Source organism: Oncorhynchus masou, chromosome 5, assembly GCF_036934945.1.
Source record: "Oncorhynchus masou masou isolate Uvic2021 chromosome 5, UVic_Omas_1.1, whole genome shotgun sequence".
NCBI classification, from domain to species: domain Eukaryota; kingdom Metazoa; phylum Chordata; class Actinopteri; order Salmoniformes; family Salmonidae; genus Oncorhynchus; species Oncorhynchus masou.
Genome location: NC_088216.1, coordinates 11418077 through 11441688, shown reverse-complemented (window position 1 = coordinate 11441688; position 23612 = coordinate 11418077). Strand labels below are relative to the sequence as shown.

General features: G+C 43.5%; 1 protein-coding gene across 5 annotated transcripts in view; it reads right to left on the bottom strand.

The window, feature by feature from the left end:
- The window catches only part of LOC135532981 (cdc42-interacting protein 4 homolog), a 117750-nt gene that overhangs the window by 91578 nt on the left and 2560 nt on the right, over positions 1–23612 (bottom strand). For all 5 annotated transcript variants that reach the window (XM_064960402.1, XM_064960412.1, XM_064960416.1 and 2 more), the window contains exons 2-7: positions 5853–5968; positions 5452–5505; positions 4545–4692; positions 4278–4340; positions 3855–3959; positions 653–781 (exon numbers count right to left, since the gene is read on the bottom strand). In XM_064960402.1, coding sequence (XP_064816474.1) covers positions 653–781; positions 3855–3959; positions 4278–4340; positions 4545–4692; positions 5452–5505; positions 5853–5968 — 615 coding nt within the window. The remainder of the gene's footprint in view (positions 1–652; positions 782–3854; positions 3960–4277; positions 4341–4544; positions 4693–5451; positions 5506–5852; positions 5969–23612) is intronic.

Sequence of the window (23612 nt, the reverse complement as noted above, 5' to 3'; positions counted from 1 at the left end):
TGTTTGGAAATTGCTACCAAGGATGAACACGACTTGTGGAGGTCTACAACTTTTTTTATGAGGTCTTGGCTGATTTCTTTTGATTTTCCCATGATGTCAAGCAAAGAGGCACCGAGTTTGAAGGTAGGCCTTTAAATACATCCACAGGTGCACCTCCAATTGACTCAAATGATGTCAATTAGCCTACAAGAAGCTTCTAAAGCGATGACATAATTTTCTGGAATCTTCCAAGCTGTTTAAAGGCACAGTCAACTTAGTGTATGTAAACTTCTGACCCACTGGAATTGTGATGCAGTGAATTATAAGTGAAATAATCTGTAATAGTCTGTAAACAAATGTTGGAAAAATGACTTGTGTCATGCACCAAGTAGATGTCCTAACCGACTTGACAAAACTATTGTTTGTTAACAAGGATTTTGTGGAGTGGTTGAAAAACAAGATCTAATGACTCCAACCGAAGTGTGTTTAAACTTCCGACTTCAACTGTGTATGTGTGTGTGTGTGTGTGTGTGTGTGTGTGTGTGTGTGTGTGTGTGTGTGTGTGTGTGTGTGTGTGTGTGTGTGTGTGTGTATGTATGTATGTGTATATATAAATATATATATAAATAATCTCACACACAACTTAAGTAAATCAGTAAGTAAAGTGTGTTACATTAAACAGCTGCGGTATCTCTGTGTAGTAGAAGGTGTTCTGTTCCTTGTTGTATTTCTGGAGCTGGGCGGCGTAGTCGTTCCTGCACTCCTCCGCTGTGTGTGTCTTCACATGGGCATGCTGCTTCACCTGGACACACACACACCTGTATTAACTGGTATATAGGTACGTATGCTGCTTCACCTGGACACACACACACACACCTGTATTAACTGGTATATAGGTACGTATGCTGCTTCACCTGGACACACACACACCTGTATTAACTGGTATATAGGTACGTATGCTGCTTCACCTGGACACACACACACACACCTGTATTAACTGTTATATAGGTGCGTATGCTGCTTCACCCGGACACACACACACCTGTATTAACTGGTATATAGGTACGTATGCTGCTTCACCTGGACACACACACACCTGTATTAACTGGTATATAGGTACGTATGCTGCTTCACCTGGACACACACACACCTGTATTAACTGGTATATAGGTACGTATGCTGCTTCACCTGGACACACACACACACCTGTATTAACTGGTATATAGGTACGTATGCTGCTTCACCTGGACACACACACACCTGTATTAACTGGTATATAGGGACGTATGCTGCTTCACCTGGACACACACACACCTGTATTAACTGGTATATAGGGACGTATGCTGCTTCACCTGGACACACACACACCTGTATTAACTGGTATATAGGGATGTATGCTGCTTCACCTGGACACACACACACACACACACCTGTATTAACTGGTATATAGGGACGTATGCTGCTTCACCTGGACACACACACACCTGTATTAACTGGTATATAGGTACGTATGCTGCTTCACCTGGACACACACACACACCTGTATTAACTGGTATATAGGGACGTATGCTGCTTCACCTGGACACACACCTGTATTAACTGGTATATAGGTACGTATGCTGCTTCACCTGAACACACACACACCTGTATTAACTGGTATATAGGTACGTATGCTGCTTCACCTGGACACACACAAACCTGTATTAACTGGTATATAGGTACGTATGCTGCTTCACCTGGACACACACACTCCTGTATTAACTGGTATATAGGTACGCATGCTGCTTCACCTGGACACACACACACACACACACACACACCTGTATTAACTGGTATATAGGTACGTATGCTGCTTCACCTGGACACACACACACCTGTATTAACTGGTATATAGGGACGTATGCTGCTTCACCGGGACACACACACACCTGTATTAACTGGTATATAGGGACGTATGCTGCTTCACCTGGACACACACACACCTGTATTAACTGGTATATAGGGACGTATGCTGCTTCACCTGGACACACACACACACACACACACACACACACACACACACCTGTATTAACTGGTATATAGGTACGTATGCTGCTTCACCTGGACACACACACACCTGTATTAACTGGTATATAGGGACGTATGCTGCTTCACCTGGACACACACACACCTGTATTAACTGGTATATAGGGACGTATGCTGCTTCACCTGGACACACACACACCTGTATTAACTGGTATATAGGTACGTATGCTGCTTCACCTGGACACACACACACCTGTATTAACTGGTATATAGGGACGTATGCTGCTTCACCTGGACACACACACACACACACACACACACACACACACACACACACACCTGTATTAACTGGTATATAGGGACGTATGCTGCTTCACCTGGACACACACACACCTGTATAAACTGGTATATAGGGACGTATGCTGCTTCACCTGGACACACACACACACACCTGTATTAACTGGTATATAGGGACGTATGCTGCTTCACCTGGACACACACAAACCTGTATTAACTGGTATATAGGTACGTATGCTGCTTCACCTGGACACACACACACCTGTATTAACTGGTATATAGGGACGTATGCTGCTTCACCTGGACACACACACGCACCTGTATTAACTGGTATATAGGGACGTATGCTGCTTCACCTGAACACACACACACACACCTGTATTACCTGGTATACAGGGACGTGGTGTGAACGTTGAGGTCTGTGTGAGTGGGCGTGGGACGTGGTGTGAATGTTTAGGTCTGTGTGAGTTGGCGTGGGACGTGGTGTGACCGTTGAGGTCTGTGTGAGTGGGCGTGGGCGTGGGACGTGGTGTGAACGTTTAGGTCTGTGTGAGTGGGCGTGGGACGTGGTGTGAACGTTTAGGTCTGTGTGAGTGGGCGTGGGACGTGGTGTGACCGTTGAGGTCTGTGTGAGTGGGCGTGGGACGTGGTGTGAACGTTTAGGTCTGTGTGAGTGGGCGTGGGACGTGGTGTGAACGTTGAGGTCTGTGTGAGTGGGCGTGGGACGTGGTGTGACCGTTGAGGTCTGTGTGAGTGGGCGTGGGACGTGGTGTGAACGTTGAGGTCTGTGTGAGTGGGCGTGGGACGTGGTGTGAACGTTGAGGTCTGTGTGAGTGGGCGTGGGACGTGGTGTGAACGTTGAGGTCTGTGTGAGTGGGCGTGGGACGTGGTGTGAACGTTGAGGTCTGTGTGAGTGGGCGTGGGACGTGGTGTGAACATTGAGGTCTGGGTGAGTGGGCGTGGGACGTGGTGTGAACGTTGAGGTCTGTGTGAGTGGGCGTGGGACGTGGTGTGACCGTTGAGGTCTGTGTGAGTGGGCGTGGGACGTGGTGTGAACGTTGAGGTCTGTGTGAGTGGGCGTGGGACGTGGTGTGACCGTTGAGGTCTGTGTGAGTGGGCGTGGGACGTGGTGTGAACGTTGAGGTCTGTGTGAGTGGGCGTGGGACGTGGTGTGAACGTTGAGGTCTGTGTGAGTGGGCGTGGGACGTGGTGTGAACGTTGAGGTCTGTGTGAGTGGGCGTGGGACGTGGTGTGAACATTGAGGTCTGGGTGAGTGGGCGTGGGACGTGGTGTGAACGTTGAGGTCTGTGTGAGTGGGCGTGGGACGTGGTGTGACCGTTGAGGTCTGTGTGAGTGGGCGTGGGACGTGGTGTGACCGTTGAGGTCTGTGTGAGTGGGCGTGGGACGTGGTGTGAACGTTGAGGTCTGTGTGAGTGGGCGTGGGACGTGGTGTGACCGTTGAGGTCTGTGTGAGTGGGCGTGGGACGTGGTGTGACCGTTGAGGTCTGTGTGAGTGGGCGTGGGACGTGGTGTGAACGTTGAGGTCTGTGTACCTTCTCAACATCTGCTTTCACAGCGTTTGTGTCGTTCTCAATTTTCTCTGCTTGTTGTGTGGCTTTCTCTGCCTCTCCCCACTCCTTGGCAAAACGCCTCTTCGTCTGTACACACACACACACACACACACACACACACACACACACACACACACACACACACACACACACACACACACAGTTTAGTGAGGGTTATAGAGGATCATCAACTGGCCACGGGACGATTACTTCCTGAGAAGACGGACGGTCAGAGGGACATAACATATTTACAAATCATTTGTAGCCTGCAAATTGACTAAAACAATCATTTCAAATCTGACTTTGGGGGGGGGGGGCAATCAAAACCACCCGCGGGCCGACGGGTGGGGCACTGTGGGTTATAGGGGTTATAACATATTCACTCTCAATCACACAGAAACTCACATTCTCCAGCTGTTTGAAACTGATCTCCAAGTTCTGTTGAGCTTTTTTGGCATCGGCCAGGTACTGGGAGAGAGAGATTAGTTAGATGACAACATCAAAGTGAGTTCAACATGTCGGTGATGTTATCTTCCACCCTCCCTCCTCCCCTCCCTCCCGCTCGCTCTCTCTCCATCTCTCCCTCCATCTCTCCCCTCCCCTCCCCTCCCTCCCTCCATCTCTCCCTCCATCTCTCCCCTCCCTCCATCTCTCCATCTCGCTCTCTCTCACTGTTTTGCGTTCTTGTTTGAGGTCCTGGAGGTATTTGGTGAGTTCTACACAGATTCCAGTCATCATGTTCTCTGCTATCAGCTCTCTCTGGCCCGCATAGTCATTCAGCTCATTCACAATGTCCTGGAACGACTGGTGATTGGTGAACCTGCAGGTGGAGGGGCAACAAGACCGAGGGGATAGAGAGAGATTAGTTAGATGACAACATAGCCACTCTCTAGCCACTTTAAACTATGCCACTTTGTTTACATACCCTACATTACTCATCTCATATGTATATACTGTACTCGATACCATCTACTGCATCTTGCCTATGCTGCTCTGTACCATCACTCATTCATATATCTTTATGTACATATTCTTTATCCCCTTACACTTGTGTGTATGAGGTAGTAGTTTTGGAATTGTTAGTTAGATTACTTGTTGGTTATTACTGCATTGTCGGAACTAGAAGCACAAGCATTTCGCTACACTCGCATTAAGATCTGCTAACCATGTGTATGTGACAAATAACATTTGATTTGATTTGAATGTGATTGGTTCACTTCCAGGAAACAGGGGTAAAGGGTTCTGTTATTGGTTCACTTCCAGGAAACAGGGGTAAAGGGTTCTATGTTATTGGTTCACTTCCAGGAAACAGGGGTAAAGGGTTCTATGTTATTGGTTCACTTCCAGGAAACAGGGGTAAAGGGTTCTATGTTATTGGTTCACTTCCAGGAAACAGGGGTAAAGAGTTGCATGTGATTGGTGGGATAAAGAAATCTGTCTGTCTAATAAAGACAAACACGAGAGACAAAGGACAAGCACAGCTCATCTGATAAATCACTAACTGATTAGAGAGGACACACAGACAGAGACAGAGAGATACACAGACAGAGACAGAGAGACAGAGACAGACACAACTCACCCACATTCCTGCTCCTCCTTGCTGCCTCGTTTAAGGTATTTCTTGGAGAGGTTTCTGAGGGGAAGAGAGAATGTCAGGGTTACATTCTAACAACTAATTACAACACACAGACACACTGGACAGACAGACAGGACACTGAAAAAGACAGACACAGAGAAACACACAGACAGACAGAGCACACAGACAGACACAGAGAAACACACAGACAGAGCACACAGACAGAGCACACAGACAGAGCGACAAACACACAGACGGACAGACAGACAGAGCACACAGAGAGACAGGACACAGAGCCAGACAGAGCACACAGACAAACAGAGCACACAGACAAACAGAGCACACAGACAAACAGAGCACACAGACAGACAGACAGAAACAGACAGAAACAGACAGACAGACACCTGAGTTGCTTGGCGTAGTTCTGTTCTATCTCGGTCCGTTCTCTGACAAACTTCACATATCGGTCGACCAGATCCAGTCCTGACTGGGTGTGTTTATCAATACCATCATACTGGTCCTAGAGACAGGAGACAGAACAGGGTTAGATACTGGACTGATACAACACACTCCTCTAGTGGTAATATAACTACTAGTTACTGATATAACACACTCCTCTAGTGGTAATATAACTACTAGTTACTGATATAACACACTCCTCTAGTGGTAATATAACTACTAGTTACTGATACAACACACTCCTCTAGTGGTAATATAACTACTAGTTACTGATATAACACACTCCTCTAGTGGTAATATAACTACTAGTTACTGATATAACACACTCCTCTATACAGTAGTAATATAACTACTAGTTACTGATATAACACACTCCTCTAGTGGTAATATAACTACTAGTTACTGATATAACACACTCCTCTATACAGTAGTAATATAACTACTAGTTACTGATATAACACACTCCTCTATACAGTAGTAATATAACTACTAGTTACTGATATAACACACTCCTCTATACAGTAGTAATATAACTACTAGTTACTGATACAACACACTCCTCTAGTGGTAATATAACTACTAGTTACTGATATAACACACTCCTCTATACAGTGGTAATATAACTACTAGTTACTGATATAACACACTCCTCTAGTAGTAATATAACTACTAGTTACTGATATAACACACTCCTCTATACAGTAGTAATATAACTACTAGTTACTGATACAACACACTCCTCTAGTGGTAATATAACTACTAGTTACTGATATAACACACTCCTCTATACAGTGGTAATATAACTACTAGTTACTGATATAACACACTCCTCTAGTAGTAATATAACTACTAGTTACTGATATAACACACTCCTCTATACAGTAGTAATATAACTACTAGTTACTGATATAACACACTCCTCTAGTAGTAATATAACTACTAGTTACTGATATAACACACTCCTCTATACAGTAGTAATATAACTACTAGTTACTGATATAACACACTCCTCTATACAGTGGTAATATAACTACTAGTTACTGATATAACACACTCCTCTATACAGTGGTAATATAACTACTAGTTACTGATATAACACACTCCTCTATACAGTGGTAATATAACTACTAGTTACTGATACAACACACTCCTCTATACAGTAGTAATATAACTACTAGTTACTGATATAACACACTCCTCTAGTAGTAATATAACTACTAGTTACTGATATAACACACTCCTCTAGTGGTAATATAACTACTAGTTACTGATATAACACACTCCTCTATACAGTAGTAATATAACTACTAGTTACTGATATAACACACTCCTCTATACAGTAGTAATATAACTACTAGTTACTGATATAACACACTCCTCTATACAGTGGTAATATAACTACTAGTTACTGATATAACACACTCCTCTATACAGTGGTAATATAACTACTAGTTACTGATATAACACACTCCTCTATACAGTGGTAATATAACTACTAGTTACTGATATAACACACTCCTCTATACAGTAGTAATATAACTACTAGTTACTGATATAACACACTCCTCTATACAGTAGTAATATAACTACTAGTTACTGATATAACACACTCCTCTATACAGTAGTAATATAACTACTAGTTACTGATATAACACACTCCTCTAGTGGTAATATAACTACTAGTTACTGATATAACACACTCCTCTAGTGGTAATATAACTACTAGTTACTGATATAACACACTCCTCTAGTGGTAATATAACTACTAGTTACTGATATAACACACTCCTCTATACAGTGGTAATATAACTACTAGTTACTGATATAACACACTCCTCTATACAGTAGTAATATAACTACTAGTTACTGATACAACACACTCCTCTATACAGTAGTAATATAACTACTAGTTACTGATATAACACACTCCTCTATACAGTAGTAATATAACTACTAGTTACTGATATAACACACTCCTCTAGTGGTAATATAACTACTAGTTACTGATATAACACACTCCTCTAGTAGTAATATAACTACTAGTTACTGATATAACACACTCCTCTAGTAGTAATATAACTACTAGTTACTGATATAACACACTCCTCTAGTGGTAATATAACTACTAGTTACTGATATAACACACTCCTCTATACAGTAGTAATATAACTACTAGTTACTGATATAACACAATCCTCTAGTAGTAATATAACTACTAGTTACTGATATAACACACTCCTCTATACAGTAGTAATATAACTACTAGTTACTGATATAACACACTCCTCTATACAGTAGTAATATAACTACTAGTTACTGATATAACACACTCCTCTAGTGGTAATATAACTACTAGTTACTGATATAACACACTCCTCTATACAGTGGTAATATAACTACTAGTTACTGATATAACACACTCCTCTAGTAGTAATATAACTACTAGTTACTGATATAACACACTCCTCTAGTGGTAATATAACTACTAGTTACTGATATAACACACTCCTCTATACAGTGGTAATATAACTACTAGTTACTGATATAACACACTCCTCTAGTAGTAATATAACTACTAGTTACTGATACAACACACTCCTCTATACAGTGGTAATATAACTACTAGTTACTGATATAACACACTCCTCTAGTAGTAATATAACTACTAGTTACTGATATAACACACTCCTCTATACAGTAGTAATATAACTACTAGTTACTGATATAACACACTCCTCTATACAGTAGTAATATAACTACTAGTTACTGATATAACACACTCCTCTAGTGGTAATATAACTACTAGTTACTGATATAACACACTCCTCTATACAGTGGTAATATAACTACTAGTTACTGATATAACACACTCCTCTAGTAGTAATATAACTACTAGTTACTGATATAACACACTCCTCTAGTGGTAATATAACTACTAGTTACTGATATAACACACTCCTCTATACAGTGGTAATATAACTACTAGTTACTGATATAACACACTCCTCTAGTAGTAATATAACTACTAGTTACTGATACAACACACTCCTCTATACAGTGGTAATATAACTACTAGTTACTGATATAACACACTCCTCTAGTAGTAATATAACTACTAGTTACTGATATAACACACTCCTCTATACAGTAGTAATATAACTACTAGTTACTGATATAACACACTCCTCTAGTAGTAATATAACTACTAGTTACTGATATAACACACTCCTCTATACAGTAGTAATATAACTACTAGTTACTGATATAACACACTCCTCTATACAGTAGTAATATAACTACTAGTTACTGATATAACACACTCCTCTATACAGTAGTAATATAACTACTAGTTACTGATATAACACACTCCTCTATACAGTAGTAATATAACTACTAGTTACTGATATAACACACTCCTCTATATATAACTACTAGTTACTGATATAACACACTCCTCTATACAGTAGTAATATAACTACTAGTTACTGATATAACACACTCCTCTATACAGTAGTAATATAACTACTAGTTACTGATATAACACACTCCTCTATACAGTAGTAATATAACTACTAGTTACTGATATAACACACTCTCTATCTAGTAGTAATATAACTACTAGTTACTGATATAACACACTCCTCTATACAGTAGTAATATAACTACTAGTTACTGATATAACACACTCCTCTAGTGGTAATATAACTACTAGTTACTGATATAACACACTCCTCTATACAGTGGTAATATAACTACTAGTTACTGATATAACACACTCCTCTATACAGTAGTAATATAACTACTAGTTACTGATATAACACACTCCTCTATACAGTAGTAATATAACTACTAGTTACTGATATAACACACTCCTCTATACAGTAGTAATATAACTACTAGTTACTGATATAACACACTCCTCTATACAGTGGTAATATAACTACTAGTTACTGATATAACACACTCCTCTATACAGTGGTAATATAACTACTAGTTACTGATATAACACACTCCTCTATACAGTGGTAATATAACTACTAGTTACTGATACAACACACTCCTCTATACAGTAGTAATATAACTACTAGTTACTGATATAACACACTCCTCTAGTAGTAATATAACTACTAGTTACTGATATAACACACTCCTCTAGTGGTAATATAACTACTAGTTACTGATATAACACACTCCTCTATACAGTAGTAATATAACTACTAGTTACTGATATAACACACTCCTCTATACAGTAGTAATATAACTACTAGTTACTGATATAACACACTCCTCTATACAGTGGTAATATAACTACTAGTTACTGATATAACACACTCCTCTATACAGTGGTAATATAACTACTAGTTACTGATATAACACACTCCTCTATACAGTGGTAATATAACTACTAGTTACTGATATAACACACTCCTCTATACAGTAGTAATATAACTACTAGTTACTGATATAACACACTCCTCTATACAGTAGTAATATAACTACTAGTTACTGATATAACACACTCCTCTATACAGTAGTAATATAACTACTAGTTACTGATATAACACACTCCTCTAGTGGTAATATAACTACTAGTTACTGATATAACACACTCCTCTAGTGGTAATATAACTACTAGTTACTGATATAACACACTCCTCTAGTGGTAATATAACTACTAGTTACTGATATAACACACTCCTCTATACAGTAGTAATATAACTACTAGTTACTGATACAACACACTCCTCTATACAGTAGTAATATAACTACTAGTTACTGATATAACACACTCCTCTATACAGTAGTAATATAACTACTAGTTACTGATATAACACACTCCTCTAGTAGTAATATAACTACTAGTTACTGATATAACACACTCCTCTAGTGGTAATATAACTACTAGTTACTGATATAACACACTCCTCTATACAGTAGTAATATAACTACTAGTTACTGATATAACACACTCCTCTATACAGTGGTAATATAACTACTAGTTACTGATATAACACACTCCTCTATACAGTGGTAATATAACTACTAGTTACTGATATAACACACTCCTCTATACAGTGGTAATATAACTACTAGTTACTGATATAACACACTCCTCTATACAGTAGTAATATAACTACTAGTTACTGATATAACACACTCCTCTATACAGTAGTAATATAACTACTAGTTACTGATATAACACACTCCTCTATACAGTAGTAATATAACTACTAGTTACTGATATAACACACTCCTCTAGTGGTAATATAACTACTAGTTACTGATATAACACACTCCTCTAGTGGTAATATAACTACTAGTTACTGATATAACACACTCCTCTAGTGGTAATATAACTACTAGTTACTGATATAACACACTCCTCTATACAGTAGTAATATAACTACTAGTTACTGATACAACACACTCCTCTATACAGTAGTAATATAACTACTAGTTACTGATATAACACACTCCTCTATACAGTAGTAATATAACTACTAGTTACTGATATAACACACTCCTCTAGTGGTAATATAACTACTAGTTACTGATATAACACACTCCTCTAGTAGTAATATAACTACTAGTTACTGATATAACACACTCCTCTAGTAGTAATATAACTACTAGTTACTGATATAACACACTCCTCTAGTGGTAATATAACTACTAGTTACTGATATAACACACTCCTCTATACAGTAGTAATATAACTACTAGTTACTGATATAACACAATCCTCTAGTAGTAATATAACTACTAGTTACTGATATAACACACTCCTCTATACAGTAGTAATATAACTACTAGTTACTGATATAACACACTCCTCTATACAGTAGTAATATAACTACTAGTTACTGATATAACACACTCCTCTAGTGGTAATATAACTACTAGTTACTGATATAACACACTCCTCTATACAGTGGTAATATAACTACTAGTTACTGATATAACACACTCCTCTAGTAGTAATATAACTACTAGTTACTGATACAACACACTCCTCTAGTGGTAATATAACTACTAGTTACTGATACAACACACTCCTCTAGTAGTAATATAACTACTAGTTACTGATACAACACACTCCTCTATACAGTAGTAATATAACTACTAGTTACTGATATAACACACTCCTCTAGTGGTAATATAACTACTAGTTACTGATACAACACACTCCTCTAGTGGTAATATAACTACTAGTTACTGATATAACACACTCCTCTAGTGGTAATATAACTACTAGTTACTGATATAACACACTCCTCTATACAGTAGTAATATAACTACTAGTTACTGATATAACACACTCCTCTAGTGGTAATATAACTACTAGTTACTGATATAACACACTCCTCTAGTGGTAATATAACTACTAGTTACTGATATAACACACTCCTCTATACAGTAGTAATATAACTACTAGTTACTGATATAACACACTCCTCTAGTGGTAATATAACTACTAGTTACTGATATAACACACTCCTCTAGTGGTAATATAACTACTAGTTACTGATATAACACACTCCTCTATACAGTAGTAATATAACTACTAGTTACTGATATAACACACTCCTCTATACAGTAGTAATATAACTACTAGTTACTGATATAACACACTCCTCTAGTGGTAATATAACTACTAGTTACTGATATAACACACTCCTCTATACAGTGGTAATATAACTACTAGTTACTGATATAACACACTCCTCTAGTAGTAATATAACTACTAGTTACTGATATAACACACTCCTCTAGTGGTAATATAACTACTAGTTACTGATATAACACACTCCTCTATACAGTGGTAATATAACTACTAGTTACTGATATAACACACTCCTCTAGTAGTAATATAACTACTAGTTACTGATATAACACACTCCTCTAGTGGTAATATAACTACTAGTTACTGATATAACACACTCCTCTAGTAGTAATATAACTACTAGTTACTGATATAACACACTCCTCTATACAGTAGTAATATAACTACTAGTTACTGATATAACACACTCCTCTATACAGTAGTAATATAACTACTAGTTACTGATATAACACACTCCTCTAGTAGTAATATAACTACTAGTTACTGATATAACACACTCCTCTATACAGTAGTAATATAACTACTAGTTACTGATATAACACACTCCTCTAGTAGTAATATAACTACTAGTTACTGATATAACACACTCCTCTATACAGTAGTAATATAACTACTAGTTACTGATACAACACACTCCTCTATACAGTAGTAATATAACTACTAGTTACTGATATAACACACTCCTCTATACAGTAGTAATATAACTACTAGTTACTGATATAACACACTCCTCTATACAGTAGTAATATAACTACTAGTTACTGATATAACACACTCCTCTATACAGTAGTAATATAACTACTAGTTACTGATATAACACACTCCTCTAGTAGTAATATAACTACTAGTTACTGATATAACACACTCCTCTAGTGGTAATATAACTACTAGTTACTGATATAACACACTCCTCTATACAGTAGTAATATAACTACTAGTTACTGATATAACACACTCCTCTAGTAGTAATATAACTACTAGTTACTGATATAACACACTCCTCTAGTGGTAATATAACTACTAGTTACTGATACAACACACTCCTCTAGTGGTAATATAACTACTAGTTACTGATATAACACACTCCTCTAGTGGTAATATAACTACTAGTTACTGATATAACACACTCCTCTATACAGTAGTAATATAACTACTAGTTACTGATATAACACACTCCTCTAGTGGTAATATAACTACTAGTTACAGGAACACTGCTCCTCTTAAGTCAATACAGCAGCCAGTTGTACAGGTATACCCACTCCACTATGTATCCAACACGGCTCTCTGTCTGACAGACGATCTGCTATCTACGGGCTGGGTTCAGTTCACTCTCACTCACACACACGGTGACTCACTCACTATGTAGGTATCTACGGGCTGGGTTGAATTCACTCTCACTCTCACTCACACACTCTGACTCACTCACTATGTAGGTATCTACGGGCTGGGTTGAGTTCACTCTCACACTCACTCACATACTCTGACTCACTCACTATGTAGGTATCTACGGGCTGGGTTGAATTCACTCTCACTCACACACTCTGACTCACTCACTATGTAGGTATCTACGGGCTGGGTTGAATTCACTCTCACTCACACACTCTGACTCACTCACTATGTAGGTATCTACGGGCTGGGTTCAGTTCACTCTCACACTCTGACTCACTCACTATGTAGGTATCTACGGGCTGGGTTCAGTTCACTCTGACTCACACACTCTGACTCACTCACTATGTAGGTATCTACGGGCTGGGTTGAATTCACTCTCACTCTGACTCACTCACTATGTAGGTATCTACGGGCTGGGTTGAATTCACTCTCACTCACACTCTGACTCACTCACTATGTAGGTATCTACGGGCTGGGTTGAATTCACTCTCACTCACACACTCTGACTCACTCACTATGTAGGTATCTACGGGCTGGGTTGAGTTCACTCTCACTCTCACTCACATACTCTGACTCACTCACTATGTAGGTATCTACGGGCTGGGTTGAGTTCACTCTCACTCTCACACTCTGACTCACTCACTATGTAGGTATCTACGGGCTGGGTTGAATTCACTCTCACTCACACACTCTGACTCACTCACTATGTAGGGATCTCTGTGTCTGAAGTCCATGGTGACAGAGACACAGAGACTCTCCTCACAGATATACTCTCCTCAGAGACACAGATAGACGCTCCTCAGAGAAACAGATAGACGCTCCTCAGAGACACAGATAGACGCTCCTCAGAGACACAGATAGACGCTCCTCAGAGACACAGATAGACGCTCCTCAGAGACACAGAGACTCTCCTCAGAGACACAGATAGACGCTCCTCAGAGACACAGATAGACGCTCCTCAGAGACACAGATAGACTCTCCTCAGAGACACAGAGACTCTCCTCACAGATAGACGCTCCTCAGAGACACAGATAGACTCTCCTCAGAGACACAGATAGACGCTCCTCAGAGACACAGATAGACGCTCCTCAGAGACACAGATAGACACTCCTCAGAGACACAGATAGACGCTCCTCAGAGACACAGATATACTCTCCTCAGAGACACAGATATACTCTCCTCAGAGACACAGATAGACTCTCCTCAGAGACACAGATAGACTCTCCTCAGAGACACAGATAGACGCTCCTCACAGATAGACTCTCATCAGAGACACAGATAGATGCTCCTCAGAGACACAGATATACTCTCCTCAGAGACACAGATAGACTCTCCTCAGAGACACAGATAGACTCTCCTCAGAGACACAGATAGACGCTCCTCAGAGACACAGATAGACGCTCCTCACAGATAGACGCTCCTCAGAGACACAGATAGACGCTCCTCAGAGACACAGATAGACGCTCCTCAGAGACACAGATAGACGCTCCTCAGAGACACAGATATACGCTCCTCAGAGACACAGATATACGCTCCTCAGAGACACAGATAGACTCTCCTCAGAGACACAGATAGACTCTCCTCAGAGACACAGATAGACTCTCCTCAGAGACACAGATAGACTCTCCTCAGAGACACAGATTGACTCTCCTCAGAGACACAGATAGACTCTCCTCAGAGACACAGATAGACTCTCCTCAGAGACACAGAGGCTGCATCCCCTACTACTAACCAGGCCCACTAGGGGTCTGGTCTAAAGTAGTACCCTACTACTAACCAGGCCCACTAGGGTTCTGGTCTAAAGTAGTACCCTACTACTAACCAGGCCCACTAGGGTTCTGGTCTAAAGTAGTACCCTACTACTAACCAGGCCCACTAGGGTTCTGGTCTAAAGTAGTGCACTATGTAGGGAATATAGTGCCATTTGGGATGTAGCCATGTACTAAACAGAGCTAATGATCTGAATAGAGGTGATTATACAGAACACATTTACTACAGCCATGTCCTCAATACTGTATCTGAACCAGGACAGAGAGAGGTAGGGAGAGGGAACGGGAGACAGGGGGGCGAGACAGAGGGAGGGGACGAGCGAGAGAGAAAGAGAAAAAGTGAGAGAGAGAAGGTGAGAGAAAGGAGAGAGAGAAGCCACTTATTGGGTCAAACCTAGTATAACCTCTGTCTGGAGACTACTGTTGATATACACCCAGTGTAACCTCTGTCTGGAGACTACTGTTGATATACACCTAGTGTAACCTCTGTCTGGAGACTACTGTTGATATACACCCAGTGTAACCTCTGTCTGGAGACTACTGTTGATATCCACCTATTGTAACCTCTGTCTGGAGACTACTGCTGATATACACCTAGTGTAACCTCTGTCTGGAGACTACTGTTGATATACACCTAGTGTAACCTCTGTCTGGAGACTAATGCTGATATACACCTAGTATAACCTCTGTCTGGAGAATACTGTTGATATACACCTAGTGTAACCTCTGTCTGGAGACTACTGCTGATATACACCTAGTGTAACCTCTGTCTGGAGACTACTGTTGATATACACCCAGTGTAACCTCTGTCTGGAGACTACTGTTGATATCCACCTAGTGTAACCTCTGTCTGGAGACTACTGCTGATATACACCTAGTGTAACCTCTGTCTGGAGACTACTGCTGATATACACCTAGTGTAACCTCTGTCTGGAGACTACTGCTGCCTCTGCTCTGATAAGAGGTCCAGACCTTAGTGGCGCCGGTCTTTCTCTACACTGGCCCTGTAACATTAAGGTCTCTGGTTCAACCCCCAGTCTGACTGCTTGTCCCCAATAAGACGCTGCCACAGGATAATCCCCCTGGTCATCATGTGTTGGAACTTGGAACCCTGCCCCTGTTCTGTTGTGTTCCGTTGTGTTCCGTTGTGTTCCGTGGGTTCCGTTGTAGCTGAGGTTTGGGTTACGTCCTAAATCGCACCCTTTTCCCTATACAGTGCACTACCTCGGCTCTGGTCAAAAGTAGTGCACTAGCATATAGGGAATATAGTGCCAAATTTGGAACGCAGACCTGGTCAGGTTCCAGCTGCAGGGGATTCAGAACAACAGCCCAGCCCGTTGGAGAGACTTAAACATGCAACCTTATTTCCTTTCCTCTCTCCTATCAGTGATCTAACACAACTAGACAGGGTTAGATTCCATAGATTCCACCTACCAGAGCAATGATGTAACCTGAGGGACAACATTACTCAGGACACATTTACTACAGTCATGTCCTCAATACTGTATCTGAACCAGGACAGAGAGAGAGAGAGGTAGGGAGAGAGAACGAGAGAGAGATGAGGAGAGAGGGGGAGAAGAGAGAGAGGAGAGGAGGAAGAGGAGAGGGGGAGAGGAGAGAGAGAGAGAGAGAGAGAGAGAGGAGGAGAGGAGAGAGGAGAGGAGGAAGAAGAGAAGGGGGAGAGGAGAGAGAGGAAGGAGGAGAGGAGAGAGGAGAGAGGGGGAGAAGAGAGGAGAGGAGGAAGAAGAGAAGGGGGAGAGGAGAGAGAGGAGGAGAGGAGAGGGGGGGAGAAGAGAGGAGAGGGAGGAAGAGGAGAGAGAGGAGAGGAGAGGGAGAGAGGAGGAAGGAGAGAAGGGGGAGAGGAGAGAGGAGGAGAGGAGAGGGGGGGAGAAGAGAGGAGGAAGAGGAGAGAGAGAGAGAGGAGAGGAGAGGGAGAGAGGAGGAAGGAGAGAAGGGGGAGAGGGGAGAGACGAAAGAGCAGCAGAGAGAGAATGGGGAAAGGAGGAGAGAAAGAACATGATGACATCATCATCATAACACTGAGTCCAACCATCAGCCAGGAGAGTCCACCTATCAGCCAGGAGAGTCCACCTATCAGCCAGGAGAGTCCACCTATCAGCCAGGAGAGTCCACCTATCAGCCAGGAGAGTCCACCTATCAGCCAGGAGAGTCCACCTATCAGCCAGGAGAGTCCACCTATCAGCCAGGAGAGTCCACCTATCAGCCAGGAGAGTCCACCTATCAGCCAGGAGAGTCCACCTATCAGCCAGGAGAGTCCACCTATCAGCCAGGAGAGTCCACCTATCAGCCAGGAGAGTCCACCTATCAGAAGAGTCCCTGTCCATTTAAAGGATTAAAGGGGTACTTCGGGATTTTGGCAATGAATCCCTTTATCTACCTCCCCAGAGTCAGATGTCCTCATGGATATCATGTTTGTGTCACCGCATGAAGTTTGAAGGAAGTTGCTAAGAAACGTAATTACTAACTAGGATTAGAGCAATGACTGGAAGACCATGGGTGTTAACATTGGCTCGCTAAACTGCCTCCAACGTCCCTCACACTTCACACAGAAGAATGGGATCCATAAGTTCATCTGACTCTGGGGATGTAGAGAAAGGGCCTAAATGACAAAATCCTGAAGTACCCCTTTAAGAGAGAATAACTAATAGGGCTGATGGGAGAATTTATGTCCAAATGGCCTCCTATTCCCTACACACTAGAGCCCAAATGGCCTCCTATTCCCTACACACTAGAGCCCAAATGGCCTCCTATTCCCTACACACCAGGGCCCAAATGGCCTCCTATTCCCTACACACTAGAGCCCAAATGGCCTCCTATTCCCTACACACTAGAGCCCAAATGGGCTCCTATTCCCTACACACTAGAGCCCAAATGGCCTCCTATTCCCTACACACTAGAGCCCAAATGGCCTCCTATTCCCTACACACTAGAGCCCAAATGGCCTCCTATTCCCTACACACTAGAGCCCAAATGGCCTCCTATTCCCTACACACTAGAGCCAAAAATGGCCTCCTATTCCCTACACACTAGAGCCCAAATGGCCTCCTATTACCTACACACTAGAGCCCAAATGGCCTCCTATTCCCTACACACCAGGGCCCAAATGGCCTCCTATTCCCTACACACTAGAGCCCAAATGGCCTCCTATTCCCTACACACTAGAGCCCAAATGGCCTCCTATTCCCTACACACTAGAGCCCAAATGGCCTCCTATTCCCTACACACTAGAGCCCAAATGGCCTCCTATTCCCTACACACTAGAGCCCAAATGGCCTCCTATTCCCTACACACTAGAGCCCAAATGGCCTCCTATTCCCTACACACTAGAGCCCAAATGGCCTCCTATTCCCTACACACTAGAGCCCAAATGGCCTCCTATTCCCTACACACTAGAGCCAAAAATGGCCTCCTATTCCCTACACACTAGAGCCAAAAATGGCCTCCTATTCCCTAAATACTAGACCAGAGCCCAAATGGCCTCCTATTCCCTACACACTAGAGCCCAAATGGCCTCCTATTCCCTACATACTAGAACAAAACCCATGGGCCCAAACGGCCTTCTATTCCCTAAATACTAGACCAGAACTGAAATGGCCTCCCATTCCCTACATACCAGAGCCCAAATGGCCTCCTATTCCCTACACACTAGAGCCCAAATGGCCTCCTATTCCCTACACACTAGAGCCAAAAATGGCCTCCTATTCCCTACACACTAGAGCCAAAAATGGCCTCCTATTCCCTACATACTAGACCAGAGCCCCATGGGCCCAAATGGCCTCCTATTCCCTACATACTAAACCAGAGCCCGATGGACCTAAATGGCCTCCTATTCCCTACATACTAGACCAGAGCCCAAATGGCCTCCTATTCCCTACATACTAGACCAGAGCCCAAATGGCCTCCTATTCCCCATGGGCCCAAATGGCCTCCTATTCCCTACATACTAGACCAGAACCCAAATGGCCTCCTATTCCCTACATACTAGACCAGAGCCCAAATGGCCTCAGATTCCCCATGGGCCCAAATGGCCTCCTATTCCCTACATACTAGACCAGAACCCAAATGGCCTCCTATTCCCTACATACTAGACCAGAGCCCAAATGGCCTCCTATTCCATATGGGCCCAAATGGCCTCCTATTCCCTACATACTAGACCAGAGCCCAAATGGCCTCCTACTCCCCATGGGCCCAAAATGGCCTCCTATTCCCCATGGGTCCAAAATGGCCTCCTATTCCACATGGGCCCAAAATGGCCTCCTATTCCCCATGGGCCAAAAATGGCCTCCTATTCCCCATGGGCCCAAAATGGCCTCCTATTCCCCATGGGCCCAAAATGGCCTCCTATTCCCCATGGGCCCAAAATGGCCTCCTATTCCCCATGGGCCCAAAATGGCATCCTATTCCCTATATACTATTCCCCATAGAGCCAAATGGCCTCCTATTCCCCATGGGCCCAAATGGCCTCCTATTCCCTACATACTAGACCAGAGCCCAAATGGTCTCCTATTCCCTACATACTTGACAGAGCCCAAATGGCCTCCTATTCCCTACATACTAGACCAGAGCCCCATGGGCCCAAATGGCCTCCTATTCCCTACATACTAAACCAGAGCCCGATGGACCTAAATGGCCTCCTATTCCCTACATACTAGACCAGAGCCCAAATGGCCTCCTATTCCCTACATACTAGACCAGAGCCCCATGGACCCAAATGGCCTCCTATTCCCTACATACTAGACCAGAGCCCAAATGGCCTCAGATTCCCCATGGGCCCAAATGGCCTCCTATTCCCTACATACTAGACCAGAGCCCCATGGACCCAAATGGCCTCCTATTCCCTACATACTAGACCAGAGCCCAAATGGCCTCAGATTCCCCATGGGCCCAAATGGCCTCCTATTCCCTACATACTAGACCAGAACCCAAATGGCCTCCTATTCCCTACATACTAGACCAGAGCCCAAATGGCCTCCTATTCCATATGGGCCCAAATGGCCTCCTATTCCCTACATACTAGACCAGAGCCCAAATGGCCTCCTACTCCCCATGGGCCCAAAATGGCCTCCTATTCCCCATGGGTCCAAAATGGCCTCCTATTCCACATGGGCCCAAAATGGCCTCCTATTCCCCATGGGCCCAAAATGGCCTCCTATTCCCCATGGGCCCAAAATGGCCTCCTATTCCCCATGGGCCCAAAATGGCCTCCTATTCCCTATATACTATTCCCCATAGAGCCAAATGGCCTCCTATTCCCTATATACTAGACCAGAGCCCAAATGGCCTCCTATTCCCCATGGGCCAAAATGGCCTCCTATTCCCTATATACTAGACCAGAGCCCAAATGGTCTCCTATTCCCTACATACTTGAGAGAGCCCAAATGGCCTCCTATTCCCTACATACTAGACCAGAGCCCCATGGACCCAAATGGCCTCCTATTCCCAATATACTAGACCAGGACCCAAATGGCCTCCTATTCCCTACATACTAGACCAGGGCCCAAATGGCCTCCTATTCCCTATATACTAGACCAGGGCCCAAATGGCCTCAGATTCCCCATGGGCCCAAATGGCCTCCTATTCCCTACATACTAGACCAGAACCCAAATGGCCTCCTATTCCCTACATACTAGACCAGAGCCCAAATGGCCTCCTATTCCCTATGGGCCCAAATGGCCTCCTATTCCCTACATACTAGACCAGAGCCCAAATGGCCTCCTATTCCCTACATACTAGACCAGAGCCCAAATGGCCTCCTACTCCCCATGGGCCCAAAATGGCCTCCTATTCCCCATGGGTCCAAAATGACCTCCTATTCCACATGGGCCCAAAATGGCCTCCTATTCCCCATGGGCCCAAAATGGCCTCCTATTCCCCATGGGCCCAAAATGGCCTCCTATTCCCCATGGGCCCAAAATGGCATCCTATTCCCTATATACTATTCCCCATAGAGCCAAATGGCCTCCTATTCCCCATGGGCCCAAATGGCCTCCTATTCCCTATATACTAGACCAGAGCCCAAATGGCCTCCTATTCCCCATGGGCCAAAATGGCCTCCTATTCCCTACATACTAGACCAGAGCCCAAATGGTCTCCTATTCCCTACATACTTGACAGAGCCCAAATGGCCTCATATTCCCTACATACTAGACCAGAGCCCCATGGACCCAAATGGCCTCCTATTCCCAATATACTAGACCAGGACCCAAATGGCCTCCTATTCCCTACATACTAGACCAGGGCCCAAATGGCCTCCTATTCCCTATATACTAGACCAGGGCCCAAATGGCCACAGATTCCCCATGGGCCCAAAATGGCCTCCTACTCCCCATGGGCCCAAAATGGCCTCCTATTCCCCATGGACCCAAATGGCCTCCTATTCCCTACATACTAGACCAGGGCCCAAATGGCCTCCTATTCCCTATGGCCGAAAATGGCCTCCTATGCCCTATATACTAGACCAGGGCCCAAATGGCCACATATTACCCATGGGCCCAAAATGGCCTCCTACTCCCCATGGGCCCAAAATGGCCTCCTATTCCCTACATACTAGACCAGAGTCCCATGGGCCCAAGTGGCCTTCTATTCCCTACATACTTGACCAGAGCCCAAATGGCCTCCTATTCCCTACATACTAGACCAGAGTCCCATGGGCCCAAGTGGCCTCCTATTCCCTACTTACTTGACCAGAGCCCAAATGGCCTCCTATTCCCTACATACTAGACCAGAGCCCCATGGACTCAAATGGCCTCCTATTCCCAATATACTAGACCAGGGCCCAAATGGCCTCCTATTCCCTACATACTAGACCAGAACCCAAATGGCCTCCTATTCCCTACATACTAGACCAGAGCCCAAATGGCCTCCTATTCCCTATGGGCCCAAATGGCCTCCTATTCCCTACATACAAGACCAGAGCCCAAATGGCCTCCTATTCCCTACATACTAGACCAGAGCCCAAATGGCCTCCTACTCCCCATGGGCCCAAAATGGCCTCCTATTCCCCATGGGTCCAAAATGACCTCCTATTCCACATGGGCCCAAAATGGCCTCCTATTCCCCATGGGCCCAAAATGGCCTCCTATTCCCCATGGGCCCAAAATGGCCTCCTATTCCCCATGGGCCCAAAATGGCATCCTATTCCCTATATACTATTCCCCATAGAGCCAAATGGCCTCCTATTCCCCATGGGCCCAAATGGCCTCCTATTCCCTATATACTAGACCAGAGCCCAAATGGCCTCCTATTCCCCATGGGCCAAAATGGCCTCCTATTCCCTACATACTAGACCAGAGCCCAAATGGTCTCCTATTCCCTACATACTTGACAGAGCCCAAATGGCCTCCTATTCCCTACATACTAGACCAGAGCCCCATGGACCCAAATGGCCTCCTATTCCCAATATACTAGACCAGGACCCAAATGGCCTCCTATTCCCTACATACTAGACCAGGGCCCAAATGGCCTCCTATTCCCTATATACTAGACCAGGGCCCAAATGGCCACAGATTCCCCATGGGCCCAAAATGGCCTCCTACTCCCCATGGGCCCAAAATGGCCTCCTATTCCCCATGGACCCAAATGGCCTCCTATTCCCTACATACTAGACCAGGGCCCAAATGGCCTCCTATTCCCTATGGCCGAATATGGCCTCCTATGCCCTATATACTAGACCAGGGCCCAAATGGCCACATATTACCCATGGGCCCAAAATGGCCTCCTACTCCCCATGGGCCCAAAATGGCCTCCTATTCCCTACATACTAGACCAGAGTCCCATGGGCCCAAGTGGCCTTCTATTCCCTACATACTTGACCAGAGCCCAAATGGCCTCCTATTCCCTACATACTAGACCAGAGTCCCATGGGCCCAAGTGGCCTCCTATTCCCTACTTACTTGACCAGA